The following is a 25470-nucleotide window of genomic DNA, read 5'->3' on the forward strand; positions in this document are numbered from 1 at the left end:
TAGCTGGGCTAAATTCAGTCAGTAAAATACACATACGTGACTATTTAGACCAATCAGTCAGTTCCCGCCATATTTGTTCAGGATTTGCCGCGAACAAAAATAGTGGTGATCACCAGAGATCACAAACAGCATAAAACTCCATATAACTTTACACTAATTCTCACATAAATATAAAATGGCTACAGGCGGCGTGTCTGGTACAACAGGTAATTAATATTTTGAGTTTATTTACTTATAATTTTAGATAGTTTAGCTAGTTAGTTGGATAGCTAAAACTATTTTTTGTAATTTGATTTACTGATATGATTGTCGGGGACGGTTCTAGGGTGTTTAAAGCTTTCAAGGTATTTCGGGTACAAATACCTAATAGGCGAAAAAAAAAAATATTGGTGACCAACTGGTAAAAATATAGGTTTTTATTTTTACCTATATTTTTACCAGTTGGTCACCAATATTTATTTTTTATTGTGACGTGGTCCAACTTTTCTGTCTCTCTTTTTCCTAGATCTAAGCAAACTCTACCACATTTCTAGAAAAGCTCCTTCTCTAACAGATAACAGTTGTTTTGCAGTTCTTGTTTGGCAATAAATTACATAATCTTGTTCTCAGATCAGTTACCAAATTACTGAAAAATTCTCGGTTTCTGCACTACGATATCGTACATGCAAACTTGTTGCAAACATTTAGTGCAAGTGATATATTTTCAACTTGCACAGATTTTTTCAGCCCTCACAAAGAATTTTTTGCCAATGTTGTGTAAATTACCAAAAGCATATCAAAATCATATCACTAGCAACAGCTTTAGAACAAAAAGACCATACTAAAATATAAGAACAAAATATCTCTCATCTGAAGCTGTATTTAAACATTTTTTTTTTTGCTAATTTCCAATGTTTTGTGTAATGTGTTGCTGAATCAAATTTAACCAATGAAAAAAAGTACCTCGACAAAAAATTGCAGAAGCAAAAAAGATGCATTCCTGCTTATAACCAATGACTTTAACTTCTGCTTTTTCTTAACATTTTTACAAATAGTTTTATTTTAAAACTAGTCGGTGGCCTGTGGAAAAATCCATGGGTTCACCCAGTCTTTTTAGACCGCATTGGGTGCTTCTCGCTACTTATGGTACCATTTTGCGTGACAGACAGAGAGACGTATACAGGTATTATAATATAGATGATTTTGTTTGTTTGTTTAGAAGCTTATGATGATGCAGCTGAGGAAAGAATTATTAATGAAGAATATAAAATATGGAAGAAAAATACACCATTTTTGTATGACTTAGTGATGACACATGCATTAGAATGGCCTAGTCTCACTGTCCAGTGGCTTCCAGATGTTACCAAGTAGGTTGTTTGGAAACTTGTGTATCCAGTATGATTTTATTAAAGATATTTAAAATTGCTGAATGTGTACTTGTCCAATCGTCATTACATGCCCTGACTTTCTGTTCCTTTTGTATTTATCACAAGCAGGTTTTTTTAAATCTGTTTTTGCAATACTTTCTTAACATCAGTACATAGGTTTAACAAGTTTGTCTTGTGAGGTTAGTTTCATTGTTTAAACACCTTTTCCTATTAGTAATGTTTTTTATTTTTTTATTTTAGACCAGAAGGAAAAGATTATTCAGTCCATCGACTCATACTTGGAACACATACGTAAGTAATAATTCCTACTCAGAATTATACCTTATAGGTAAATACAGCCAAACTAGTCGTTAGCCCATGGAAAAATCCATGGGTTCGCCCATCCTTTTTATGCCACATTGCAAGTGTCTCGATACTTATGCAGCTAAGCTACCATTTTGCATGACTGACAGGCAGGCGTATACGGGTATTATAATATAGATACTAATTTAGCTAATTTTTTAAAAACCAAAAATTTGTTTTAAAAACACTTTATAATGTCTATTAAAATAAGCTCTTTTCCATATCACATGTTCACAAATTACTTAACAAATTTATCCATTTTTGTTGTTCAATATGGGTCACTCTCAAGCATTACTACCTAATACTAAAACAGTTAAGGGTTTGGAAGACTTAGTATCATTGCGTGTTCCTGAACTAAAAAGGATTTTGTTTGCTTACAAGGAGAAAACATCTTGCACAAAAACTGACCTTATCCTTTGAGTTTATGCTGTATTCTGTTGCATAACAAATGATAGCAACACTTAATATCCCTACATGTTCTGAAGAAGATGGCAATGCTTATGGTATTTATATAGGGAGAGTGTCATAAGGTTCCCTAGGTTGGCAAGCAAAAAATTTTAGTGAGTCTTATTCTGAAAAGATGATTTGAGACGTCAAGATGAACAAGGCATTGTTGTGCTCTATAAATGAAAGTAATGAATGTATTTAACACTACCCCCTACAATTCGAGGAATACCAATTGTCCTCACATATACTTATTATTACCTGATTGTTGTAGTTACAAGATAATTATGTTTTTCCTAGCTAGTCCAGGATTTGAACCTGGATCTCTCGTTTGCATGAGTGTCATAGCCATTAGACCAACAGGGTATAAATATATATGAAAAATTTAAAGGTGCAATTATATATGCTTACGGATTTACAGCACACATAGACTACTTAACTTTTTTGTGGATATCAAAATTCAATTTTTTTTATTAACTAACTGGGCGTTGACGTTGAAATGTCTGGTTAAGTCAAGTTTACTGTGTTATCTGCCATTAAAAGTGTGGTAACCAGACTTTTTCCTTAGTTCTTTGTCACTCACTCGATCAGCCCATAACTTTGATACAAACGTGATACTTCCATTGGGGGATAACCCCACCAAAGCTTTCCAAGTGGTATGATATTTATACTGTGACTGCGTTTGTGACTGTGATACCATAGAAGAAGGGGTTTGTATAAAAATTTCAGTACCATCAATGATAACACGTGTTGTCAGATACACTCGAAATTGCTTAGGCATGTATTTTCAAACCATTTTTTGAGAAGGAAATAGGAACAACAGAAGAAGTTCATAATAAGGAAAGTTAGTTCTTGAGATGTGACCAGAAGATACATTAAAACGATCAACAAACCAACCTTCAAACGTACTAAGGCAATAAAAAACTTTTCCAATAAAGACTGATCGTTTACGACCAGGTTTGGAATGACCATATCTGGAGTTTTGATAAAATAAATTACCATGATTCCTACTAAGAGCAAGGCATGCAATCTTTCGCTCATCTACAAAAAGGAAATTTAGAAGTGCGAACGCAATTTGCATGTGTGAAATACTTCACATGTTTAAAGTAGTTCAGGTGCTGTGTTGCATGTCTTGATTCCTTGTTAATTTACTTGTATTTCAAATCACCCCGGATTCTACATTTAAATTTATTTTTTTATTTTCTACCTAGTATCAGTGATAGAATTGGTTATTTGTAAGAGTTAGCTGTGTTTCTATCTATTTATTTTTTCTATTCTTTTTTTAGATCTGATGAACAAAATCATTTAGTTATTGCCAGTGTACAACTACCAAAAGACGAAACTCAGTTTGATGCTAGTCATTATGATCATGACAAAGGAGGTATGTAGGAATGCTGATGACAAGTGCTAAGTTTTATAATTTTTGTTGTATCATGAGTGTTGAAACTTTGCATTGGTTTTCCAGAATTCGGTGGATTTGGTACAGTCAGTGGTAAAATTGAAATCGATATAAAAATAAATCATGAAGGTGAAGTAAACAGGTGAAAATTATTTAAAAACATTTTATTATTACTGTCACATGAAGATTAACAACCAACTTGCTTGTGTGCTACCATTTCTGGACTAGAATTGTTATAGAACTAACATCAGTAAAGCTGTTAAATATATATAGGGTGAAACTAATATCAGTAAAAAGCTTTTTTATGTGTAATTTGTGGTACATTATTTTGAGGGGACTAAAGTATGTGTAAATAGACTTATTTAAGCTGTTGTTTTGTTGTGGACTGCCAAATAATATTCAAAAGAAACCTTAACTTGTATCTAAAGCAAAACAGAAAACTTTTATATGATGAAGAGTTGTGAAATCAAACCACTTAAAAAATAAACAGCGTAATTTTCTCTAAGACACATTGATAACATGAATGGTTACAAAGATGTGTGAAGATATGCCAAGTAACATCTGTAAAACATATCCAGTTTTAAACAGACATCTTGGATATTTAAAAATTTCTGCACTACACACATGCAGCTTTTAAGACATCTTAAAATTACAATGTTTTTGATATCTGACTTTTGTAGGATCATAATAGTTTGGATATAGTTGTATTCAGTTTTATCTTCTGCAATTATCTGTTGTCTTGTAATAATTTCAAGTTGTTATCAACTTTTGGGACTTATCCACTTTTGTTTATTGAAACGTTTAGAGCACGATTCATGCCACAAAATCCATGCGTAATAGCAACCAAAACACCAACATCCGATGTTCTAATTTTCGATTACACAAAGCATCCATCAAAACCAGGTAATTCTATATAGAAAGTTAGATTGTTTTTTTTATGTCCTGCAGTATTAAAACATACAAATCTTTTTTAGATCCTAACTCGGGTTGTAATCCAGAACTTCGACTGAAAGGACATTCAAAAGAAGGTTACGGTTTATCCTGGAATCCCAACTTAAGTGGTCACTTACTCAGCGCTTCCGATGATCATACGATATGTTTGTGGGACTTAAAAACAGCAGCTAAAGAAGCAAAGACACTAGACGCTGCCCGGATTTTTAACGGTCATTCTGATGTGGTGGAGGATGTTTCCTGGCATTTGTTACACGAGAGTCTGTTTGGATCAGTGGCTGATGATCATAAGTTGATGATGTATGTTTTTCTTCTCGAATTGATTTATCTAAACTGCATGTCCGATGTTCTAACTTTTCAATTCAAATAGATTCAAACTTGTTTCTCTTTATGAGATATTTTTCTACTTTTAAAGAAACAGTGTTCATAAAATGTTTCAGGTGTTGTTGATAGACACCCGGCAAAAGGTTTTTATTTGCAACAGCAATATGCTTATTTTATTTTTCTCTTCTTCTAGCTGGGACACTAGAAGAGGAAGCAACAACAAGCCCAGTCATACTGTTGATGCACACACAGCCGAGGTGTGCTAATCTTTTATATCGTTTTTGTATCGATACTGAAATGTCAAGCATTGCAATTTGCTATCTTTTTTTATAGGTCAACTGTTTATCTTTTAATCCATACAGTGAATTCATTCTTGCCACCGGCTCAGCTGATAAGGTGAAAATTTATTTAAAGTTTTAAACAAGAAATGTTTGTTTTTCAATTCTATCGCTTAACTGTCCTTGATTTGAATTTAGACTGTTGCATTATGGGATTTACGGAACTTGCGATTAAAACTACATTCTTTCGAATCTCACAAAGACGAAATTTTCCAGGTAGGTGGAAATTTCCAGATTTTGTCCTGAAATATATAAATGATGTATTTGCATGTATCACAACTAATTCTGTCTATGACTTAACTTGTTACCTTGGAAACCTGCTTATGTTACTGCTAAACATTTAATAGGTTCAGTGGTCACCCCATAACGAGACTATATTAGCCTCAAGTGGAACTGACCGTCGCCTGCATGTATGGGATTTAAGGTAGGGTGATAACATATATACGATATTGGTTTAAAAATTTACGTGCAAAAATGATTGAAAATATTGTTATATTATAATTTTAGTAAAATAGGAGAAGAACAAAGCTCAGAAGATGCTGAAGATGGCCCGCCTGAACTTCTGGTAAGTACTGCTTTTGTCAGTTGTTTTGTTTTTAAAAATACAATCAAATTCAACTGATTTGGACTTTTTTTAGTTTATCCACGGTGGTCACACTGCAAAAATATCAGATTTTGCTTGGAATCCAAGCGATCCCTGGGTAATCTGTAGTGTGTCAGAAGATAATATCATGCAAGTTTGGCAAATGGTAAGTGAGCGAGCGAATATGCTAGATGTCTACTAGATGCTTACTTTTAAAGCAAAACAATATTTGTGCCGTTTGACGTGTTATATTTGTATGTTGTTTTTAGTTATTCGATATTTCCCCCGTCTGTTGTTTTCCAAGCGACCCCTAATATGAAGTTTTCCTACTTATTTAGGCGGAAAATATATATAACGACGAAGAAATCGATACACCAGCAGGCGAACTCGAGTCACGTCAACAAACGCAGACATCGTAAAAAGAACGCGATAGTGAAATGTTCGTTTCATTATCGATACTCGTCTAACGTTAATAAACGAAAAAGAAGTGGCCTAATATTTTGTTGCTGTTGCGCTAAATCGGACAATGCGGAGACTTTTAGGAAGTACTGTAAACGTAGAAAATATATATAAAAAAATTAAGATTTTTTCCTAAAGAAAATTCGTTTTAGACAACTTAACAAAACAAAATTGTGTTCGAGCATATTTTTCCTAGAAATAAAATTTTAAAATTTACAAAAAAGTATATTAAAATACCGTAACCGAAACAATATGTATATTCAGTTTTTATTCTTGTTATGAATATTTATTTACACGGATATTGCGTCGATCGACCGAAAGATAGTCCTGTTTTGTTACGTAATTTGATTTTCTTCCTTCATGTTTATGCAAAACTTTCTTTGTGGAATATAAAAGAGTTTTCGCGGTCCTTCGTGACGGTGCAAGCTTCATATAAAGCGTGTGCTAGCGGGTTTGGTCCACAGAAAAACACGCCAATTCTTGTTCTAAAGGAAGAGCAGTAAACATGTTAGCACGGATGTAGTTTAGTTTAAGGGGTTAACTAGAATTATAAACTATTATATTATTAAGAGGGCGCCAGAGGCTGATTACACTTGTTTCAATTTGATTAGATAAAGAATATAAATTTTAAAATCTTGGACTTGTATATTTGTAGGTTGCCATACTTGTTATAGCTCTGTGCTATTGTTTTTAAGATTTCGTCGAATTTAGGTCTTCCGTAATTCAGCCGCTTTTGAAACCATTGCATTCTCTGATCAATCATGGAAGGATCGTCTGTCGTAAGCTTCGAATCACGTGTGACGTATAAATGACAGACAAGCATATCTGGCATATTAATCGATTCCAGCTGAAAAAAACATTTAAGATAATTATTCTCGACAATTATACTTAATGAAGTAAAGTCTACCGGTAAAAATCTTTGCAGAACTATAAAGTTTATCGCTAAAGACACTTGGGACGAGAATGAGCAAGGAAGTCCTCAAATATACAATAAAACTTAGCAGGAACCTACGTGTTTCACGGTATCAGACATGAGTTCCAGGAACCATGTAAATTCTTTTATATCTCGACAAACCCACACAAGGTAGATTCTTTTCATCTTAAATTTTTTGTTCAAATTTGTTGGGTCTAAATATCTAGAAAGAAGTTTGTTACATTTTATATTTTCTTATATTTTACTACGTTTTCAATAGAAACCCTAGGTATACTTGGTCGAAGTGACGGTTGTTCATGTTTGACAAGTACTTAAAGTGGTCACACTTTCTTTAAATAATTCATCACAAAAGCAAATGGTCACACTTACTTTAAATAATTCAACACACAAGCAAATGGTGTAATTCCAATACCAGCAGCTACACTGACATTAACTGGATACCTGAAGGAATCCTGAAAAAAAGATATTCCACACTTCAAAACAAACTCTCCTCCATCTTATGTATTTTAAACTTGAAAGTTGTTTATGTAGGAGTTGATATAACTCGCCAGGACGCTCTGCGGAAATTGTTATCATTTTAAATTGGCACAAAAACAGACGAAAAAAATGCAATAGACTTGCTTGAAGATTACCCTTCTTCACAGGATAATTTAAGATTTTTTTACATTGGTTAGCTTAAAAATCTAATAGTGATTCTGCTTGTTTACTCTCATGAATCGAGAGACTCAGCTCTATATACTTCCCTATTAGTGTTTATCCCCAATCCCATAGGGCTGTCCAAATATAGAAAGCCTCATAAGTCCTGGGGACGAGGTTGCAAACTCGAGCATGTTTAGGTTTCGACCAAGTAAAAAAAATTGGAAAGTTGGAATAATTCAATCATAGGTTTAATTGTTTACCTCATTAGGACTACCGTACGGACCGTCAACTCTAATAATTGGAAGGGCTCCTCTGCAAGCAGACTCCGTCCACTCCGCATCAACTTTCATTACACAGCTATCCCCAACTCTCTTAAGCTCGACACCATTCTCCTCGCAACTCTCCAGCAACAATTCTTTTAACAGTTCAGTCCAGTTACCGGTAACTTTTATATGCACGGAAAATGTGGCGGCATCACCTTCCTTAGCAGTTGGAATCTAAGAAGGAAAACTTAAATATATTATATAGCAAATAACACCTATAAATACATTTTGTTATTGAATACGAACGGATCAAAATTTCGAAGGCAATTTGGAACTAAAAATTTCATTTGCGATTTTGCACTAAAAAATGCTTAATTTTTTGACTTGAAAATGTCCCAGTACGTTTATTTTTTTAATTAAGTCTAATATCCCGAATAGTTCCTTGCATATGATAAAAAGTAAAGTAAAGTTCTTCGTAACCACACGGGATAATACAAACTTCGTAGTTTTTAAGTAGAACGGCAATAGTACATTACGAGGTTGACTAACTACATAATTTTTTTATCGTGTGCCGGTTTTCTTACCTTGCTAAGAGTGAATGCATGCCATTCAAATTCTGCGATATCCGGACATTGGACAAGTATATACTAAAGCATAAAGATAAGAGACGTGATTGACATATTTTGGCTTTCGAAATGATTTCTTGTTGCATATAAAAAACAGTCATCGGGTAAAATAGATTGATAAATTTCGTGCCCAGGACCCTGTCTCTTCACTGTTTCTTCGAAGGTTTAAGAAAGAAATTGGATATAGTAAATACATACATGTCCAGGTTTAGCTTTAAAACCTTTCTTCAACATATGCAACTCAATCACTCTTCCTTCATGTAGAGTTACCTGGTAAATAGACGGATCAAATCTTCAGCATGATGGACACATTACAAATGGCATATATAGAATGAAAATTTATATACTCTGGTTACCTTAGCAATGGTAACATTGCGGGTTGCTCTGTACCATCGAATTATACGATCAATAATGTACAAGCAAAATGGACCAATCAGCCACTTCCATGTCTAGATTAAAAGTATTTCATTGGATAATAAATATAAGAACCAGGAAAACACAAAACAAAGTAAAGTATGCAACATAAACTTACTTGTGCGCCATTAGGTTCAAACTTAGGAGGTTCACAATGCATGGTTTTGTTCATCCATGTTTTATAATCAAGGCTTTGACATCTGCGCGGATGTTCGTTTAAATTTGATTGCCATTTTGTTATCCCACTAAAGTAGAAAAAAATATATTTTGATTCCGTGTTACATAGGATCTATATATATATATATATACAAATTAAAGTTTTGTAACTTACCCTAGGCCATGGATTCCCACGAGAATTAAGAAACACAAGGATAGATGATGTGTGTACCAGAATATTTCATAATGTTTTCGACGAACTGCTTGAAATGATGTTAAAACCTAAACTCAAAACAAAAAATAGTAAGAAGAAGAAGAAAGAAGAACAAGAACAAGAACAGGAACAAGAACAAGAACAAGAACAAGAACAAGAACAAGAACAAGAACAAGAACAAGAACAAGAAGAAGAAGAAGAAGAAGAAGAAGAAGAAGAAGAAGAAGAAGAAGAAGAAGAAGAAGAAGAAGAAGAAGAAGAAGAAGAAGAAGAAGAAGAAGAAGAAGAAGAAGAAGAAGAAGAAGAAGAACATACCACCGCTGAAAGGACCAACAACATGACAATACCACTCCAACCAGCAACTGAAAACAAAAAAAGAACAACATTAAATACCAACATTAACAGTCACTTCGCTACTAGTAACGTGCACAAAAAAATGAGTTTTACCTTCAGTTAAGAAAAACCACAACGTCGTATCCTCTTTCGAATTTTTATTAGGATTTAAGTCTTCCACAACCTTTGTATAATTCATGCGAAATCGCATAACATTTACCAAGTGAGACAATGAATGTGTAACTAAACAAAGAAATAGTTTGGTTAAACGAGACATAAAGTGAAAAATAACGAGTCTGAGTATCACAAAATAACAAAAAGAATTCGGTAAAATTATTTACGTACCCCCAAGGACGCATATCGTAAATGCACACATAATGTGAAGTCCCTTCATATGGTTGATCAAACGTCTTGGATTGCTGTGTATATACTAAAATTATATCATGTAAAATAAGTGTTTGTTTATTTATTTTAAAAAGTAAGTTAGCTAATTATATATAAAGTTTAAATAAACTACCTTGAGTATTTTGGTCCTCACAAATGAATTCACCGTCCGGCACATAGGGATAAGGATCAAAGCACAATTGAAATTTAATGCCATTGCGCATGCTCGAGACAAACATATGGAATCCTAAAAATAGAAATAAGTTGTTATCAACGAATGGAACAAGGAAGTTGATTCCTAGAAGATTTTGTTTTGTCTTTTGATTTGAATTAGTTAAATTCATGCAAAGGGCCTGAATCTGAAAATTTAAGAAACAAAATACTCCATGGAAAATGAACAACAAGACAACTTAGTCATTGTTTAAGACTACACCAGCTGCTTTTTTTACAGCTCGTTGTGAGTATACATGATGTATAATCTGCATAACGATTTAAAAGCAAAATAATACATCCATAATGGTATACTCATTAACCAACCAATATCTTACCTTCAGCAGCATATATAGGTAGTGGTATTTATCCGAATTTCTGTATAGCAGATACGTGTCCGTAAATAGATAGATATTGACGCCAAGCCATACCGTCTACAAATGAAAAGCATGCCGTGTTTAAATAATTAAGTTTAGAATAACACCTTCGTTTACAGGACTTTACGCGTTCGTTTTTTAAATCATAAACAAACGCGTTAGGACCGATTTTTGCGGTACTTTTCCGAGGTCAGGAGGCTGAGTTCAAGGTTGTTGGATTTAAATCCTTAATTTTGTTCATACTCGACTGATACATTATTTCTCTAGAAGCTGTGCAGAGGCTGTATAAAATTGACGGATGTAATAAAAAACCTAAAAATTAGCACTCAATTTCAATTTTGTTTTTTTTATGAGAAACGTTCGCGTCATTTACCTGATGAGTGTAATTACAGTAAGTGGGCAAGCATTCTTAAAAAATAGATTATTTTCCTCATTGTTTTTTGTTTTCTAAGTTGTTTATAAAAAGTAGAAAAAAGGTTGTCAAACTATATTTCCTGTAAACTTAATATAAAATTCGATAAATAAAAAAAAGCAAAATTTAGAAAAAAATATACTTACCCAAATAAATATTTTTAAGGCTTGATTTTGTATAAAAGTTCTAATATTTTTGCCCATTTTTTTTGTTTAACTAAAAAAAAGAAAAAAGAACATATCTACATCAATATGTTTACATATAGCAATGGCTTCTGTCTAACAATCTTTAGTATATATGTACATAAAGCACTGACTACAATAACCCTCACTGACTCTTTCACAAGCACCAATCCAAAGCAAGTACACTTTATTTCATATCAACAGTTGTATACAACAGACAACATTTTATTAGTCAAAACTACATATATAATATATATCCAACAAAAATCAAACTCTTTAACTAATGTAAAATTGAATATGAAATCTGTTTATCTTCTTCTATCCCAACTTGAAAACACATTGTTAAGAGGCAAACGAAATACTTCAGAAAGTCATTAACGATAATTTTCGCAAGCCTTTAACGAGGTGTTTGATTAATTACGCCAGATCGGAATTGTGTCATTGTGTCAGCTTGCATAATGACAATAATTACACAATGTTGATTTCATCTGTAAAAAGATGGGAGCAGATTCGATCAACTTTTGTGTCCATACCACTTTGATGTTTGATATGTTTGTTAGCAATCATCGTTGGGAATGAAAATAAAAAGGGTGACAAACTTACTGTGATCTTAATTCAATTATAACGATTTATAGTCATTTTAACCCACTTATAATATCGTTGAAATTTTATTGTTAAACTGATATTAGGGCTACCCTCATTCATAACTAACATATATATTTTATTGCTAAATAACAGCGATTTGTTTCCGCGTTTTATTATAATTTTTTTAAGTCATTTCGGCTGAAAAAAACTTTTTAACACGTGATTTATTGTACATGTAATACACCTTGACTGTACTTTATAAATCTTTGAAAGAAATTTTTGTTTAGATAATAAAAGATGTGAACTCTTGTGCAGATATTACTTTTTGGTCACAGGAAATAAGTTTTTTAAAATATGTTGATCCAGTTGCTGTCGTCGGCTTTCGTTTTCGCTGGCTTTCGTTTTCACCGGCTTTCGTTGTCGTCGGCTTTCGTTGTCGTCATTTTTTAACATAAACCTCTAGTTATTTAAATGTTTCAGATGAAACTCTATTTTTTCTCTCTTTTCCTAATCAATAGAAACTAATTATCGCTCAAAATACAACAACAACAACGGGTGAGTAAAAGTTAAATGTAAAAAAGGAGTTCGAGGAATTTGAACGCTTTTGACGTCTTTATATATTGACATCACGAAACATAATTATCCACAATTTCCTAATTTGTAATAGCTTGTCGAAATGAGCATGACATGGCTTCTTTTCTCGTCAAAAACGATTTTCACATTCTCTGTAAGGAAACTTCCTTGTATTAAAAATTATTCTACACATAAACCCCGCAGATGTCAACATCTGCCTACGCTCGAAACATTATACCGAAAAAAAAAAACAGTTGTTAGTCGTGGAAAAAAGCACGAATTCGCCCTACTTGAATTATGCGTCGAAACAAAGTGAACAAAAATATATTTTATTTGCTATTATGTGTGCCCGTAACACTGTTTTTTTGCGCATCGATAAAATGACAACTGAACTGAACTGAAATATTGAAAGGCTAGAGGCCGAGCACCTCTAGTAGACCTTTAAGAAAAATTGATATAATCTATAACAATGTGAATTATATTTTCCTAGTTAACGCTCCCTTTAAATATGTAAGTAACAGTACGCGATATTAACACTGTGTATAATCTTATTTTCCCCAACATTTTTTAATTTTTTTTTTTGGTAAATAAGTTGCACGTGTAAAAACTTTTAGAACTCTTAGTATTCGCTTTCCTATAAAAGAGTTTCTTATAAAAAATATGCGTCTACGTCGAGAATAATCAAGGCAGGATATCAACTGGTTTAATCAGCTTAAAACATACAAGTAACGATCTTATAAAAAATTGTATCGCATGCTTTCTAACCCAATTAATCATTTTTGTAAGCAGGTGTGGCGAAGAACATCAACCGCCATAAGTAATAATACATGATCATACAAAATGGAGTAGGAGATACTGTTTCGTGAATCTTTGCACGACAAAGTCGAAAAGCGTTTTTACGACTCCTATCTTGACGTTTTATTATATAACATTTTATAAATGACACTTACTTGTTAATATCTGATTTGTCATGGGACACCACCCTTCCCCCTTCTTGGTGGCGGTGCCGGGTACAAGGTGTTGAGGTGTAAATTTTTATAAAAAATGTAGTATTTTGATGAGGAAGGCATTGATGAGCTTTAGGCCCTCTATTAGGCCGATGTTGCTTGATAAAAAACTTACAGAAGACACGACGAAATCTACGGCTACGACGACGACATATATAAAAAAAACAAGTGATGTTGTCATCCCAGTCAATCTCGATATGGGACATCCTCATAAAAGGCCCTGGGATCGAGGTTGCGCTTAGTTTTAAGTTTAAGTTTTAGCAGTTAAGATCATTTGTAGACATGTTCTTCAAATACGCACATTATATGATCTTGTCTCTAGGGCTTTCCTTAATTTGTGAAAGTAACTCGCATAGAAAAGTAGAAGCGGAGGGGTCGAGGTGGAAAAAATACCGGTTGCTAAATTTAGTTATTAGAGCGGTTAGGTTTCAGAATATACCAAATGGGAAAATGAATTATAAAAGAAAAAATGGTTCAAGCTCGTATGTAAAATTTAATTATAAAAGAACAAATGGTTCAAGTTTGTATGTCAAATCGGAAAAAAGTTATTACTCCTATGTAAGTTTTAATTATTTCGTTGTGTAAAAAGTCACGTAAAGCAAACAATATCTTATTCTGTTCAAAATGGTTGCACACAGCTTACTCCGTAACCCCGCAGAATAAGTTAATTACTTCAACAAACAAAGATAAAAGAAAGAGTGATTTGGGGAAGGTCAAATTTACCACGGGCTAATAATTATTATTTAGGGTATCCGTTGTGTTGCTCTGAACACGAAAAATGCAAATGGGCCAAGCTGAAAAAAAAGAATAGACAAATCCGCGGATTTATCAGTGGGATTACGACCAGTTTCTACATTAATAATCCCCGTGTTCTGTGGATCTGTGTACGCAAAAAAAAAGAATTCGTGCTACAGGTACACGAAATAGCAAATACGATATATTTTTTATTTACTTTGTTGCGACAGACGAATTCCCGTAAATTTAAAGGACGGGTGATCGGTCCGCAAATCAAGAAATCAACAAAAAAAAATTCGCGTTGTGGAAATGCCAATTGCATTTCGAATAAAAAAAGGCTGTCTCTTTCACTGAAAATTGTTTTCTTTATAAACATTTTTCTACCAACCTCGTTCCTAGGGCGTCTTACCTAACTAGCAGGATAGAAAGAGCCTAAAGAGAGTGATCTGATAATACAAAAAAGACAAGATTACATGGGATCGAGTTTGACTCCTTGATTTTGTGGATTAATTATGCAGTCTGTCCTGTTTTGAATTCAAGTTTTTAATTGAGAAAATTTTTTTATGGAATTCTTGTTGAATTTTAGTGAGGAAATAATATAGTTACTCGATGACGAGGAATAAATTAAATTAGAAAATCATGTTCTGCGTGAAATAAATATTCTCTAAAGCTTGGCTCTCACTATGGGCTAACGATGTGCTAACCATACTGCGCATGACGCGCTAAGACCTTATCCCATAGTGTGAACGTAAAAGTACCTGCTTAGCTAACAGCTGAACTCATCGTTAGCTCATCGTTAGCCGATTTTTTAAAATTTTCTAATTTTTTTTTTTAAATTTTTCGGCTAACAGTGAGATAAGCTCACTTTCAGCAACCTTCAAAGCAAGCCGACATAAATCATGCTAAAATCGATTTATTCGTGTTAAAAATAGTAGTATGTTTTGTTGTGAAAGGTCATTTTCAAAACTAAAATGGGTGACAAAATTAAAAAAATGATGTTTGAAGAAGAAGGAGAAGAGTTGGTGTTCCGAGTGAAAGATTTTCTCTACCTTTCTGACCCAAAGTCGTTTCCTTTTTCGTAATTTTGTTAATTCCTTTCTTTTCCAGGCTACGTCTCTTCTCGAAGTAGTAATAATAACAAGACTTTCTTTCTATTTTTATTTTTCTGTTCTTTTTCACATTAAAATCGACTACAAAAGAGCTAATGATGCACCGCAGTGTGAACGTGAAATGAATGCATCAGGTACACGCAGCTCAAAAATTGAAATCGGCTTATGCGCACTATGGTTAGCTCATTGTTAGCCCATGGTGAGAACCAAGCTTAACCTACTTTGTCAATCACTTTATGGATTGTACTATTTATTTGCATATTTTGTAGATTTATTTAAAAGAACGCTTGCAATTGGTCGAACTAAATAGTGCTACTACATGTTTGTACATAATCAATACAATACCGTACTGTCATCCCTGCAAATTTGTTTATTTCTCATGCGTTTTCTAATTAGGACAAAAATAGACCTTTAAATAAAATATTATTACCCCTTATTGTCTAGAAAATAATAATTTCTTTCGTTAATTAAAATGGGGTATACATACAAAGTGCAAATTAACGATTAGAAAAGACATATGAAAAGCCATACACAAAATTAAAAAGAATGCTTTGATAACAATTTCTCTTTACTAGAAATGATGAGTCATGCAATTAAAAATCAGCTTGCGTCTGATGCACGCTACATCTCCGAATAAAAGATAAAATACCTGTATTTTTTTATATTCTGTTCATTTTACTCTTTGAACAAATTTAATCTAGATCAAAAGTTTCGAGCAAATGTTAAAAAATGGTTTTTGTTTTTTTTAAATTGCATTATTATTATCTCAATATGGGAATTTAACCTATGGTTGCCATCGACTTGTCCTATTTGAAAAAAAAATTATTTTCCATAATATTTGAGAATTTTAGCGGTATTTTAATTTCGAAAATTTTAAAATTCGCTAAATTCGCTACTTTGTGAGGCTTCAGAACGTTCAGGTGCAAAGAAGAAACTTCACGATTGTCTAAATTATTGGTCAAATGTGTTAAACTACGGTGTGTGTTTTTTCATCGCCTGTTTTTTTAGAAAGAAATCCCTAAATCCCTTTTGAAATCCTTAAATTATTTCAAGACATTCTAAGGCACTTTCTTTCCTTCCTTTAAGTTAATTTTGTTATTCTTGATTTTTAGAAACGCCTCACAAACATATAACACACATTCATAGCGTCAACTTCGAGAGAATTGTTATTTTAGTAGCCATGCCGCGCTAGTTAAATAAGATTGTGGCTAAAATTGCAAAATTTTACTGCTATCACACAAAGACTGTGCCTTTTTCTTCATTTTAAAGTTCGCGCATAGTGTAAATCAAATATTCGACTATGAATCACCTAATCTAGAAATTTTTAAAATAACATGAAAAAAATATGATAAGGCACTTTAAGTTAGCCACAAACAAAGATACGCTGCAAAAAGTTTACAAAAATTGTATTTTTGATGAGTAATCTCTATTAATTTTTTCACAGTAAGTTATTGTTTATCTACGGCGCGAAATATGTCCCTACCTCGCGCATGCGTAATTGACACTTGAAGAATATAAGAACGCATGTCACGGCTTTTCCACAGTTGAAGGTCACATGCTATTAATGACACTGGGTTTACGAATGTTATCATCCCAAACATAATTAAATGACAGACATTTAGAAAAAAAGAGCGGTAATCAAAAACTGGTATTCCAGAACTATAAAAGATATAAAACAGTTGGAGATAAACATCAGATTAATAAAAGAATTTCGAAGTAAGCCTGATGAGGAAACGAAACCATCATTTTTATAATAAAGAAAAGAACAGAGAGATATATTAAACAAATCGTAGCTAAGTTGATTGCAAAGTAAATGCGCTTAAACTTACACCGAAGAACCGGTATGCTCTTTACTTTAGTTTCAAATTGTGAACTGAACGCCCTGTATTTTAAAAATAATGTTTATAAGAATCATTGAGGCTGAATTTCCAGAATTTTAAGTATATCATAAAAATGATGTAAAAGGTTATTAGACAACTATTCTAAAAAAATTGAAAATATGTTATACACTGGTTCTAATTAGATATTAACCTGTATTCCTCTCATTCATTCAACAATGTTTTAAATGCTATAACATTTTTTGGCAGTTTTACTTAAACTATTCGTCGAATTTTTTAAGAACACGAGACTCGAATCAACATATATGATTCTTATATTATTCAGGTGTGCAGTGGAAGTAAAATACGTTTTCTTTGTTTTATAAACATAACTTTTATAAGCTTAGAATATTCTTAACTTCACCATCAAAGCGACCAAATGATAAAGCTGAAATTATAACGAGGAAGTTCAAATGAAACCATAAAATCTGACATTCTCGTCCCCAGAGCTCTAAATCTTATCCATGGGGATGAGAATGCATCACATAATTTTAAGTGAAACGTACTTTTCACAAACGCATACAAGATGCTATAATCGGAGTACATTTGCTATTTAAAAGCTTTATGAAACCAATATAGTATGAGAGCTAGATGGTCAGAACAATGATCTTATGAAAATAGTTACTTTAATGTACTCTACTTATCTTCTTCTTTAAAACAATCTTCTGTTTCTTTTCTTCGTTTTACACGAGTAGCCATTATTTAAACAGAAAAAATAAAAACACAACAATGATGTCACAGCAAAGTATCATTTCTTATACATGCACGATCAATATGAACAATTACTTCATTTAATGTAACAACCTAGTTCCAGCTCTCTTATCTGGCATAAACCAACACTATGTAAACATAAAAAGAAAAGCACTGTTTATGAATGCCATTGTAATCTTCATGTGAAGGAAACACGAAAGTAACAATTTGGAAATAGAACACACAGCTTTTGGTGAGATTTATAGGAATATTTTTTTCCAATTTTTGTTGTAGTATTATACACAGTTAGTCACGTGATAACTAGTGGTCACGTGGTCTTATAGTATGGATAATTTAATTGACGGCTATTACTTTACGCACGCTGCTTTTTAGAGTCGTTAGCAAATGTCATATCAGAGGAATTGATATGCTTTAGAATTATTTTCCATCACCACGCAAAACATTTGTTCACCTGAAGCAGAAAATCGAAAATCCACCCCCTCCCTGCTATACGAAAATGATGGCCTGCTTCGAAAGTTTTAAAATGCGTAGGTTGCACTTTGTGTTGATGCTACCAGGAAAAAATTTCTGCGCAAAAAGTCATTACTAAGAAAAAAGATACTCGATGTCAAAGTTATTAAACACAATCGCTTGAGAGAACATTAAAAAATAGATTCAAATCTCACCGGACTGTATTGACATAAAAACGTGGTTATTTCATCCTCCTGTATTCATGAACCCACTCTTTTAATCATGTTTTTTTCTCAGAAGTATATAATAAGTTTATTTAAAAGCAAGAAACCAAACAAATTTTTCAAATAGTTAAAATGGAAAAACATTAGGCTTGATTGACGTCAATTTTAAACTCTGTCAGGTTTTTATATTTACATCGAAACATTCTGCAAAGAATTGTGGGTATCAGAAGCTGCGGAAGTGAATAAAGCAGATAAAATAATTAAAAAACGTAAACATGGCAGATTCATAAAGCGAACGGAACCTGAATTGTTTAGGATCTGTCTAAATATAAGAAAAAACATAACAAGTCCTAGGTACGAGGTTGATGAGATAATTTGCTTTAATAATGTACTTCGTCGTTCACACTGCACTTTGATCGTCGTCAATTCTAATTGACTGTCATTATATGTTACTGCTAGCTAACAATTGAAATCGCTTTCGACTTTACGAAGTTGAAAGGTAAGCTTAAACGTCGACCTCGGTCAACAATTTTTTTTGCATTTAAAGCAGGGGTAAAATATAAACATGAATTTTAAGTTTTACATACACTTTGTAATTTCAATCGGCCCTTTTTATGTTGCGAAGAATAAAGATAAAAAAGAATGTCTGAAAAATGTTTTCTTTTCATTTCGAATTTTCTTTTTCTTTATATTAGTATTTTTCTGCAATACATTTTGGTGATTTTACAGATAATAAGATTTTCGTTAATTAGTTAACCCAGAAATTTTCAACTTTACCTTTTTTTTTTGACTTTGAATACTGCAGTAATCAAAACCTAAGAAACAGAATTAACATGAGCTTGCAGTTTCCTTACTTTTTATAAGCAGCCTATTTAAAATTACCACTAAACAACACATTTTTTGTTATCAAATCTCAGAGTTCATTACAAGTTCACCACGATTTATAAGAATCATCAAAAGGTCAGTTTCTGAAATTTAAAGAATAATTTAAGAATAATGCAGAGGCTTTCTCATAATTTTTTGTTAAAATTCGATTATTCTGAAATATTCACATTCTTTTTGTGCGTTACATTACTTTTTTTTCAGATATTTTTGCTTTTCCTTATTTCTTTACCATGTCAAAGTATTATTCACGTCTCTGTCTTCAAAAATTATTGGAGAATCACAACAAGTCGAGCTACAGACACAGGAAAAGACAAATGCGATATATTTTATCCACTTTGCTTCAAGCAGCGATTTCCTTTTTAACAATTGTTGACACATGTGTTTTTCTGTGAACGAGAAAAACGTCGTGCTACAGACACACGAAATAACAAATGCGATATAATTTTGTCACTTCGATACGATGGGCGAATTTCCAGACTGACCAACCTGTGGTGTTTTACTCGACATAACGATTAGTCCCTATAATAATACTACCCATGGTCCATCTGTTCGTTTGTAACGCATAGTTGGGTCGTGTTACAAAAACACAAAATGCAAGATGTATATAAAGGACAAGCGAACCTGTGGATTTATCCACGGTCCCCCGTAGTCTATAATAGTAACAGTCAATTTTCCGTATGTTTGAAAGCCAAAGATATTTATAAAAAAACATTTGCAGAATTACCCCAAAGAAACAAATAAATAAAAAAATACCAAGCCGTTGATATCAAAAACTATGTACTTCGTCTGATGAAACATCCTTAACAGTCAAGACCGCATCCACTGCGAATTTCATATACAATCATAACTCCCCTTTTGTTTCTTTAATATCGCAATTCAACCTTATTAAAAACAATGGCATTGGCTAATCGAGTATAAGCAAAGTTTAATTACACCATGTAGGAGTGAAAGGATCGAAACTAGGGGAAGTATTTGTGTTAGACGGCGTTTTCTTGTCGTCAGAATGACTCGACAGTTACTACAGCTTACGACAGGCTTAAAATAAGCGTGTGGAATGTATTTTACATAGACACTCCCTTCAGTTACAATTAAACCATTTTTGATACCACTTTTTGCTTTTATTCTTAAAGTTTGTATATCCGGTTTCACATATAAACTGTTAAGTAGTAAAAATTTATCTAGGCTGCGAATTTTCCCCTTAAAGATGACACAACGCATTGCTTTTTTTGTCATGCATGACTCTATATTTTTAAGAAGTCAGTTCAGACGTTTTAAATATGTCTCGCTTTCAGCCTAAAATTTGTCCTGTTATGTATATAGATCTTTATTTATGTTCGGTAAAACATACTTATGTTTGTATATATATTACGCATCAGGCTTTGATTTGGGGAGTTGAGAATACATGCTTAAAAACAAACGACATAACATATCCTTAATATATTATTCCATAGAAGTTAGGAACGGCTTAACAATAAGACCAGACTAAATTTTTTTATTAAAATTTTTTGACTCTTGTTGGAATCTTACTTTCTACAATTATTTTTTAATATGACAAAAAGCGTGTAAAATAAAGTAGCAGCTATAGTGACTCCTATGGTCAATCGTAATTCTGCAGGAACGTAAAGTTCTTCTCAGCCACTCCCAGTCTCATTACAGAATTGTTCTTATAAAAACTTCTTTAACAATTCACGCATTCATAGCATTACTAACTTAACATGTGCTCAACATGAATTTGGTCAGATAGATAATCGAGAACACGCATTAAATGTTTATTCTTGATGATTCACGTTTGATAAAAAAGCGGAAAAAAGATTACGATGAAACTTTCTCACATGATTTGTAAACAAGAAAACCGAAAGTTACTTAAAAATGCTTTATTGTATGCAAAAAATAAAATAGCTAAATTGCGATTTGCTAGACATTTTAGAAAACTTTCCTTTCTAATCTTAGATAATAGTAATGCAATTTTAAAAGCCTGGTTTAATAATCGGAGCAGAACTTTCATGTAATCAGCTACTACTTGACATGCCTTTCTCGTTTTCAGGGATTTATTTTGTCTTGTTCACGCAGAAGCTTTATACAAGACGAAAAATCCCTGGGAACGAGAAATAAAAAACTTCTTGCTTCAAGGAAACTTCAAATTTATGAGTGATTCTCACTTTTAAGAACAAGATTTAGCACTGTCTACTACTCGCGAAAATAACAACAACGCCTTCTTAGAGCACTGCAAAATACAGAGTCCTAATAGATGTTTGATGTTTCCCGTTAAAAGTGTAAATAAAGACCAATACATCCCTTTCCAGTTAGTCATTATTTCAACAATTCTTCAAATAATTTTTAAATTAAATGACACGTGTGCGGTGGAAGGAAGTTGGAAGTAAAGGTGCGACATGCTAATTAAAAGGTGATACAAACACTTTAGGAAATTTTCTTCAGACAGTATTGAAAATAGTCTGCAGCCTTTCTTTCCGTTGAAGGAAGAAGTTTCGGAAAAAATAAGGTGTACTTTCTTTCGAGCTGTGAAGCAAACCTACAGGGAAGGAAAGATTTTATCACGTAATCTTTCTAGAACATAAAAATCACACTGAAGACGACGACAAAGAGGACAAAATACAACCTCGTTCCCAGGGCATCTTGCGTTTTTGATTATTTTGGTTGCAGGCTTTTTAATAATGGCGCCGGGGGCTAGAGATCCTGGGGACGACGATAGATATAGTTGCAACCCGAGATGAAGTGATAAACCTTTTTTTAATCTACAATTTTCATAAAAAAATAAAAAAAATGAAAGTCAAAAAAGATGACAGTACTTAGTATATATATTTTCAAATGTTTTGTGCAAAAGCAACATTTCCTTAGCAAGGATATAATAAAACCTCTACAGGAAAATATTACAATACAATGTCATTTAAAAGAAACCAGGTATGAATAGATTTGAGCGCGATAACGATTCTTGATGAAAATTTTATTTTTGTCGCTGTAAGTATTGTATGACTAATAATCCACATTTAAGGTGGTCGCTACGTTAACTTTATTTGAAAAAATATTTTTTAAATTTCTTAAATGTGTTGATTACATGTGAGGTTTGATAAACCAAAATTTTTAATTAACAAAACCAACGAATTTGGGAATGAAAAATGAAAATAGGCTGAAATTTTGCAGATTTTTTTTTTTTGTCTCGAAAAACACTCAAAAGTTGGGAATATAAATTTCCTTAAAGCACGGGTCCTGAAAATAACCGGCTAAAATTGGGCTACAAAAGCCACACTGTTACAACGCCATAACCATGAAAAGTGCTCATGTTTTAGAAAAGGTAAAGCCTCCCCACTTTTTTTGCCAATTAGTGATGTTTTTTTGATAAGGTTATCAAGTGTTTTAATCAATTATTAATTCGTCAATATATACATACGCTCTGTATTCGTGCTACAATTATATGGAAAAAATGTTATCTAAATACCTGATCAAAATTGCCATATACTATAGCCTTTCTCTGCATTATCTTTATTTTGCTTCGATATTACTATTGCTTATTTTGAAAATATATCTTACATAAAATATGGCGTGTCTTCTATATTTCTATATGTAATCTCCTGCATTTAGTGAAGGCTTTCGAGTGCAATATTTCGAAATTTTGAAGTATGTTTTAGCCAATCTAGGGGGGCACAAGTTTAAAAGTTTTTTTAGCCCGTCGGCTCCACCCAAGGTTAGACCTCTTTTAATACTTAATAATTCTACATTTCTACAACTTCTCAGAGTGTTTTAACTTCGTATCGGAAAATTCCAATGTAAAAAATCTATAAAGTCTTGGGAACAAGGTTGATGTAGCATGTCAATCATACGTCCCCGTCTCCCCTGACTCTCTTGTCTTACAAAAGTGGACTTACATTTTTACCAGACAAACCTAAAATGAACAACATCGCTTGTTTTAATGGTAATCACCGAATTAACTTAACTAAGTTTAATTCGTTGAATCTTGATAACAAAGTAATTAGTGAAATCAAGTAAAAGCAGATAGAAAGAAATTCAATAGATCTAAAATACCATAATAGAGGGGTAAAAAAAGAAAATTAATATTATACATTTACATGCAATGAATAAGCAAATTACATACTCCAATCAGTGGGTGTGGTCTAGAAGGTGTGATGAAATATAAGCATATATTTTATTGGCTTACAAAGAGAAGGCATCACAACAGAGTGATCGCATTACAATTATAATAATTTAGGCTTGGTTACCATGGTAACAAATTCAGTCTGGTCGTTATGCTACCTGCTGTTGGATTCATTTGCAAGATCATATAATATTAACGTAATAACATCGTGCAGCATACATGTTGTTATGTGGCTTATTGCTGATGTTTTCCAATTTTAAGGGCGTTTTCTATTTTTTTTATTATATATATTAGAATCATATAAATTAATATTATCATTCAATTTAAATTTAGTACCTGGTTAAACACAACCTGTGTTCATGTCGGGTATTACAAAAAATGTCAGTTAGAACAAATACACCCGGAGAAATTCACCCTCGTTCCCAGATTTTTTTGACTTTTGCCTCTTAGATCGGAATATCTGTGGGAACGAGGTGGGAGAGAAATCATCGATTAAAACCATTAATAAATAGATGTAACCTCGTTTTCAGGACAAAGCAAAATACTCTGATAATCTAAGAGGGGGCAGGTTTGGTTGCGGAAAAAAACTCGTCGCTAATAAGCGTCATCTTTAGAAACCAATCAATTCTTGTTTAACGAATCAATTGCTTGTGTGCGCTTTTTCCGCTATGGAATATGTTTTGGAATACCGTTTGGCGAATCTCTAAAGAGCAAAAAGCAATTATAGAATGCGATAGTAACGAGTTATCTAAAATGAGAATAGTTGTTCGTCTTTACGATAAAAGTCTTTTTGTTTCACAGCAGTAGTTCTGAATTTACACGCTTCACCTACAAAGAAGTCTTCTACAACTGGAAGCCGCAGACGAACGCACTACTCTACACCCGCTCGCTGCAGCATTCCGAGTCCCGTTCGCTACCAGGCAGTGTTAGTAAAAAGGAGTGTGCTTTTATATGAATATACTAATTATACTCGGCAGTCATGATCGAAGTGCAATCGGGGGTGAACCATTCTTATTATCTACATCTCCTGCTTAAATTGCTCATGGAATCCCTTGCATAAGCTAACATATTGCAAATTGATTTTATCTGAATTGTCTTACAGAAGACCGAAGAAATCGTAAGAAAGAAGCAGCTGAATTCCAAGGAAAAAAATCCGCGGAGTAAGACATCTCGATCGTCAGGGACTGTTTACTTAAAAGTTATTTTAAAAGTTAAGTTGTTTTGTTAAATCGATGGATGTTGTAATACAAAAATATGAAAATCAATAATAATTTAAAAATGATAAGTACTGGGTACGAGGTTGGCTGGGACGTAGTAGTAATAAAAAGTTTCTAGACATTAAGTCTTACTATAAAGCAAAACAAGTCACAGTCATGCCGTGCACACTGAAAATCAAACATAAAACTAATATACGTAGTACTGGGTACTAAATTGGCTGTCACGTTATAGTAAAAAAAATGCTCTAGTCAGAAGCAGAAGAAACTACAGGTTATGCCATGTACACAATGAAAATCAAACATAATCTAAGTTAAGAAGTACTGGGTACGAGGTTGGCTGGCACGTAATAGCATTAAAAATTCTCTGGACATCAAGTCTTACTATGAAGCAAAACATACCTTAAATGAAGTTCTTTATTACAACAGTCGACAAAGATAAAGCACAGGAGCTTCTGCGTTAAGCTACCATTTTTAATCATATCAACGTGTATGATTCAGCGGGCTTTAAAAAATAGACTTCCGTTAAAAAATAGTCCTTATCTACTTCGCTTTTTTATCAACAAAAGTTTTTATCAACAAAGGTGAATGCAAAACAAACAATGCGCGGTCCTGTCGTGCTATGACGAATGAAATAGTGT

At 32.9% G+C, this 25470-nt stretch overlaps 2 protein-coding genes across 3 annotated transcripts; one reads left to right on the forward strand and one right to left on the reverse strand.

Moving 5' to 3' along the window:
• The first annotated feature begins 48 nt into the window (after positions 1 to 48).
• Positions 49 to 6545, forward strand: LOC130645121 (histone-binding protein RBBP7). The gene is made up of 14 exons (XM_057450998.1): positions 49 to 206; positions 1199 to 1346; positions 1608 to 1658; positions 3440 to 3534; positions 3619 to 3694; positions 4358 to 4455; positions 4527 to 4803; positions 5021 to 5084; positions 5161 to 5223; positions 5304 to 5381; positions 5513 to 5589; positions 5673 to 5730; positions 5804 to 5914; positions 6087 to 6545. The coding sequence occupies exons 1-14, from the start codon at positions 176 to 178 to the stop codon at positions 6165 to 6167; spliced, it is 1308 nt and encodes a 435-aa protein (XP_057306981.1). The 5' UTR covers positions 49 to 175; the 3' UTR covers positions 6168 to 6545.
• On the reverse strand, positions 6379 to 25320 carry LOC130645117 (NADPH oxidase 4-like). 2 transcript variants are annotated; one of them, XM_057450993.1, is made up of 17 exons: positions 25232 to 25320; positions 11316 to 11385; positions 10719 to 10814; positions 10304 to 10417; positions 10132 to 10216; positions 9901 to 10029; positions 9769 to 9815; positions 9415 to 9521; positions 9202 to 9328; positions 9026 to 9118; positions 8868 to 8939; positions 8628 to 8690; positions 8041 to 8277; positions 7511 to 7593; positions 7220 to 7343; positions 6873 to 7054; positions 6379 to 6692 (listed from the first exon to the last, which is right to left on the reverse strand). In XM_057450993.1, the coding sequence occupies exons 2-17, from the start codon at positions 11370 to 11372 to the stop codon at positions 6572 to 6574; spliced, it is 1737 nt and encodes a 578-aa protein (XP_057306976.1). In that variant the 5' UTR covers positions 11373 to 11385; positions 25232 to 25320; the 3' UTR covers positions 6379 to 6571. The 2 variants fall into 2 exon arrangements, with proteins under 2 accessions (XP_057306976.1, XP_057306977.1); XM_057450994.1 differs by lacking the exon at positions 25232 to 25320 and adding an exon at positions 18614 to 18683.
• Positions 25321 to 25470: the final 150 nt, after the last annotated feature.

The sequence above is a fragment of the Hydractinia symbiolongicarpus genome, chromosome 5, assembly GCF_029227915.1.
Source record: "Hydractinia symbiolongicarpus strain clone_291-10 chromosome 5, HSymV2.1, whole genome shotgun sequence".
NCBI classification, from domain to species: Eukaryota; Metazoa; Cnidaria; class Hydrozoa; order Anthoathecata; family Hydractiniidae; genus Hydractinia; species Hydractinia symbiolongicarpus.

What these genes read in the sequence shown, in the direction of transcription:
- LOC130645117 (XM_057450993.1), bottom strand. Translation starts at nt 11,372, where the DNA reads ATGGGCAAAAATATTAGAACTTTTATACAAAATCAAGCCTTAAAAATA. An exon ending in GTGGTTTTTCTTAACTGAAG is followed by an intron (nt 9,816 to 9,900) that starts GTAAAACTCATT and finishes TTTTGTTTTCAG; the next exon opens with TTGCTGGTTGGAGTGGTATT. An exon ending in GTGGGAATCCATGGCCTAGG is followed by an intron (nt 9,329 to 9,414) that starts GTAAGTTACAAA and finishes TTTCTACTTTAG; the next exon opens with TGGGATAACAAAATGGCAAT.
- LOC130645121 (XM_057450998.1), top strand. Translation starts at nt 176, where the DNA reads ATGGCTACAGGCGGCGTGTCTGGTACAACAG. An exon ending in TTGATGCACACACAGCCGAG is followed by an intron (nt 5,085 to 5,160) that starts GTGTGCTAATCT and finishes CTTTTTTTATAG; the next exon opens with GTCAACTGTTTATCTTTTAA. An exon ending in CCACCGGCTCAGCTGATAAG is followed by an intron (nt 5,224 to 5,303) that starts GTGAAAATTTAT and finishes ATTTGAATTTAG; the next exon opens with ACTGTTGCATTATGGGATTT.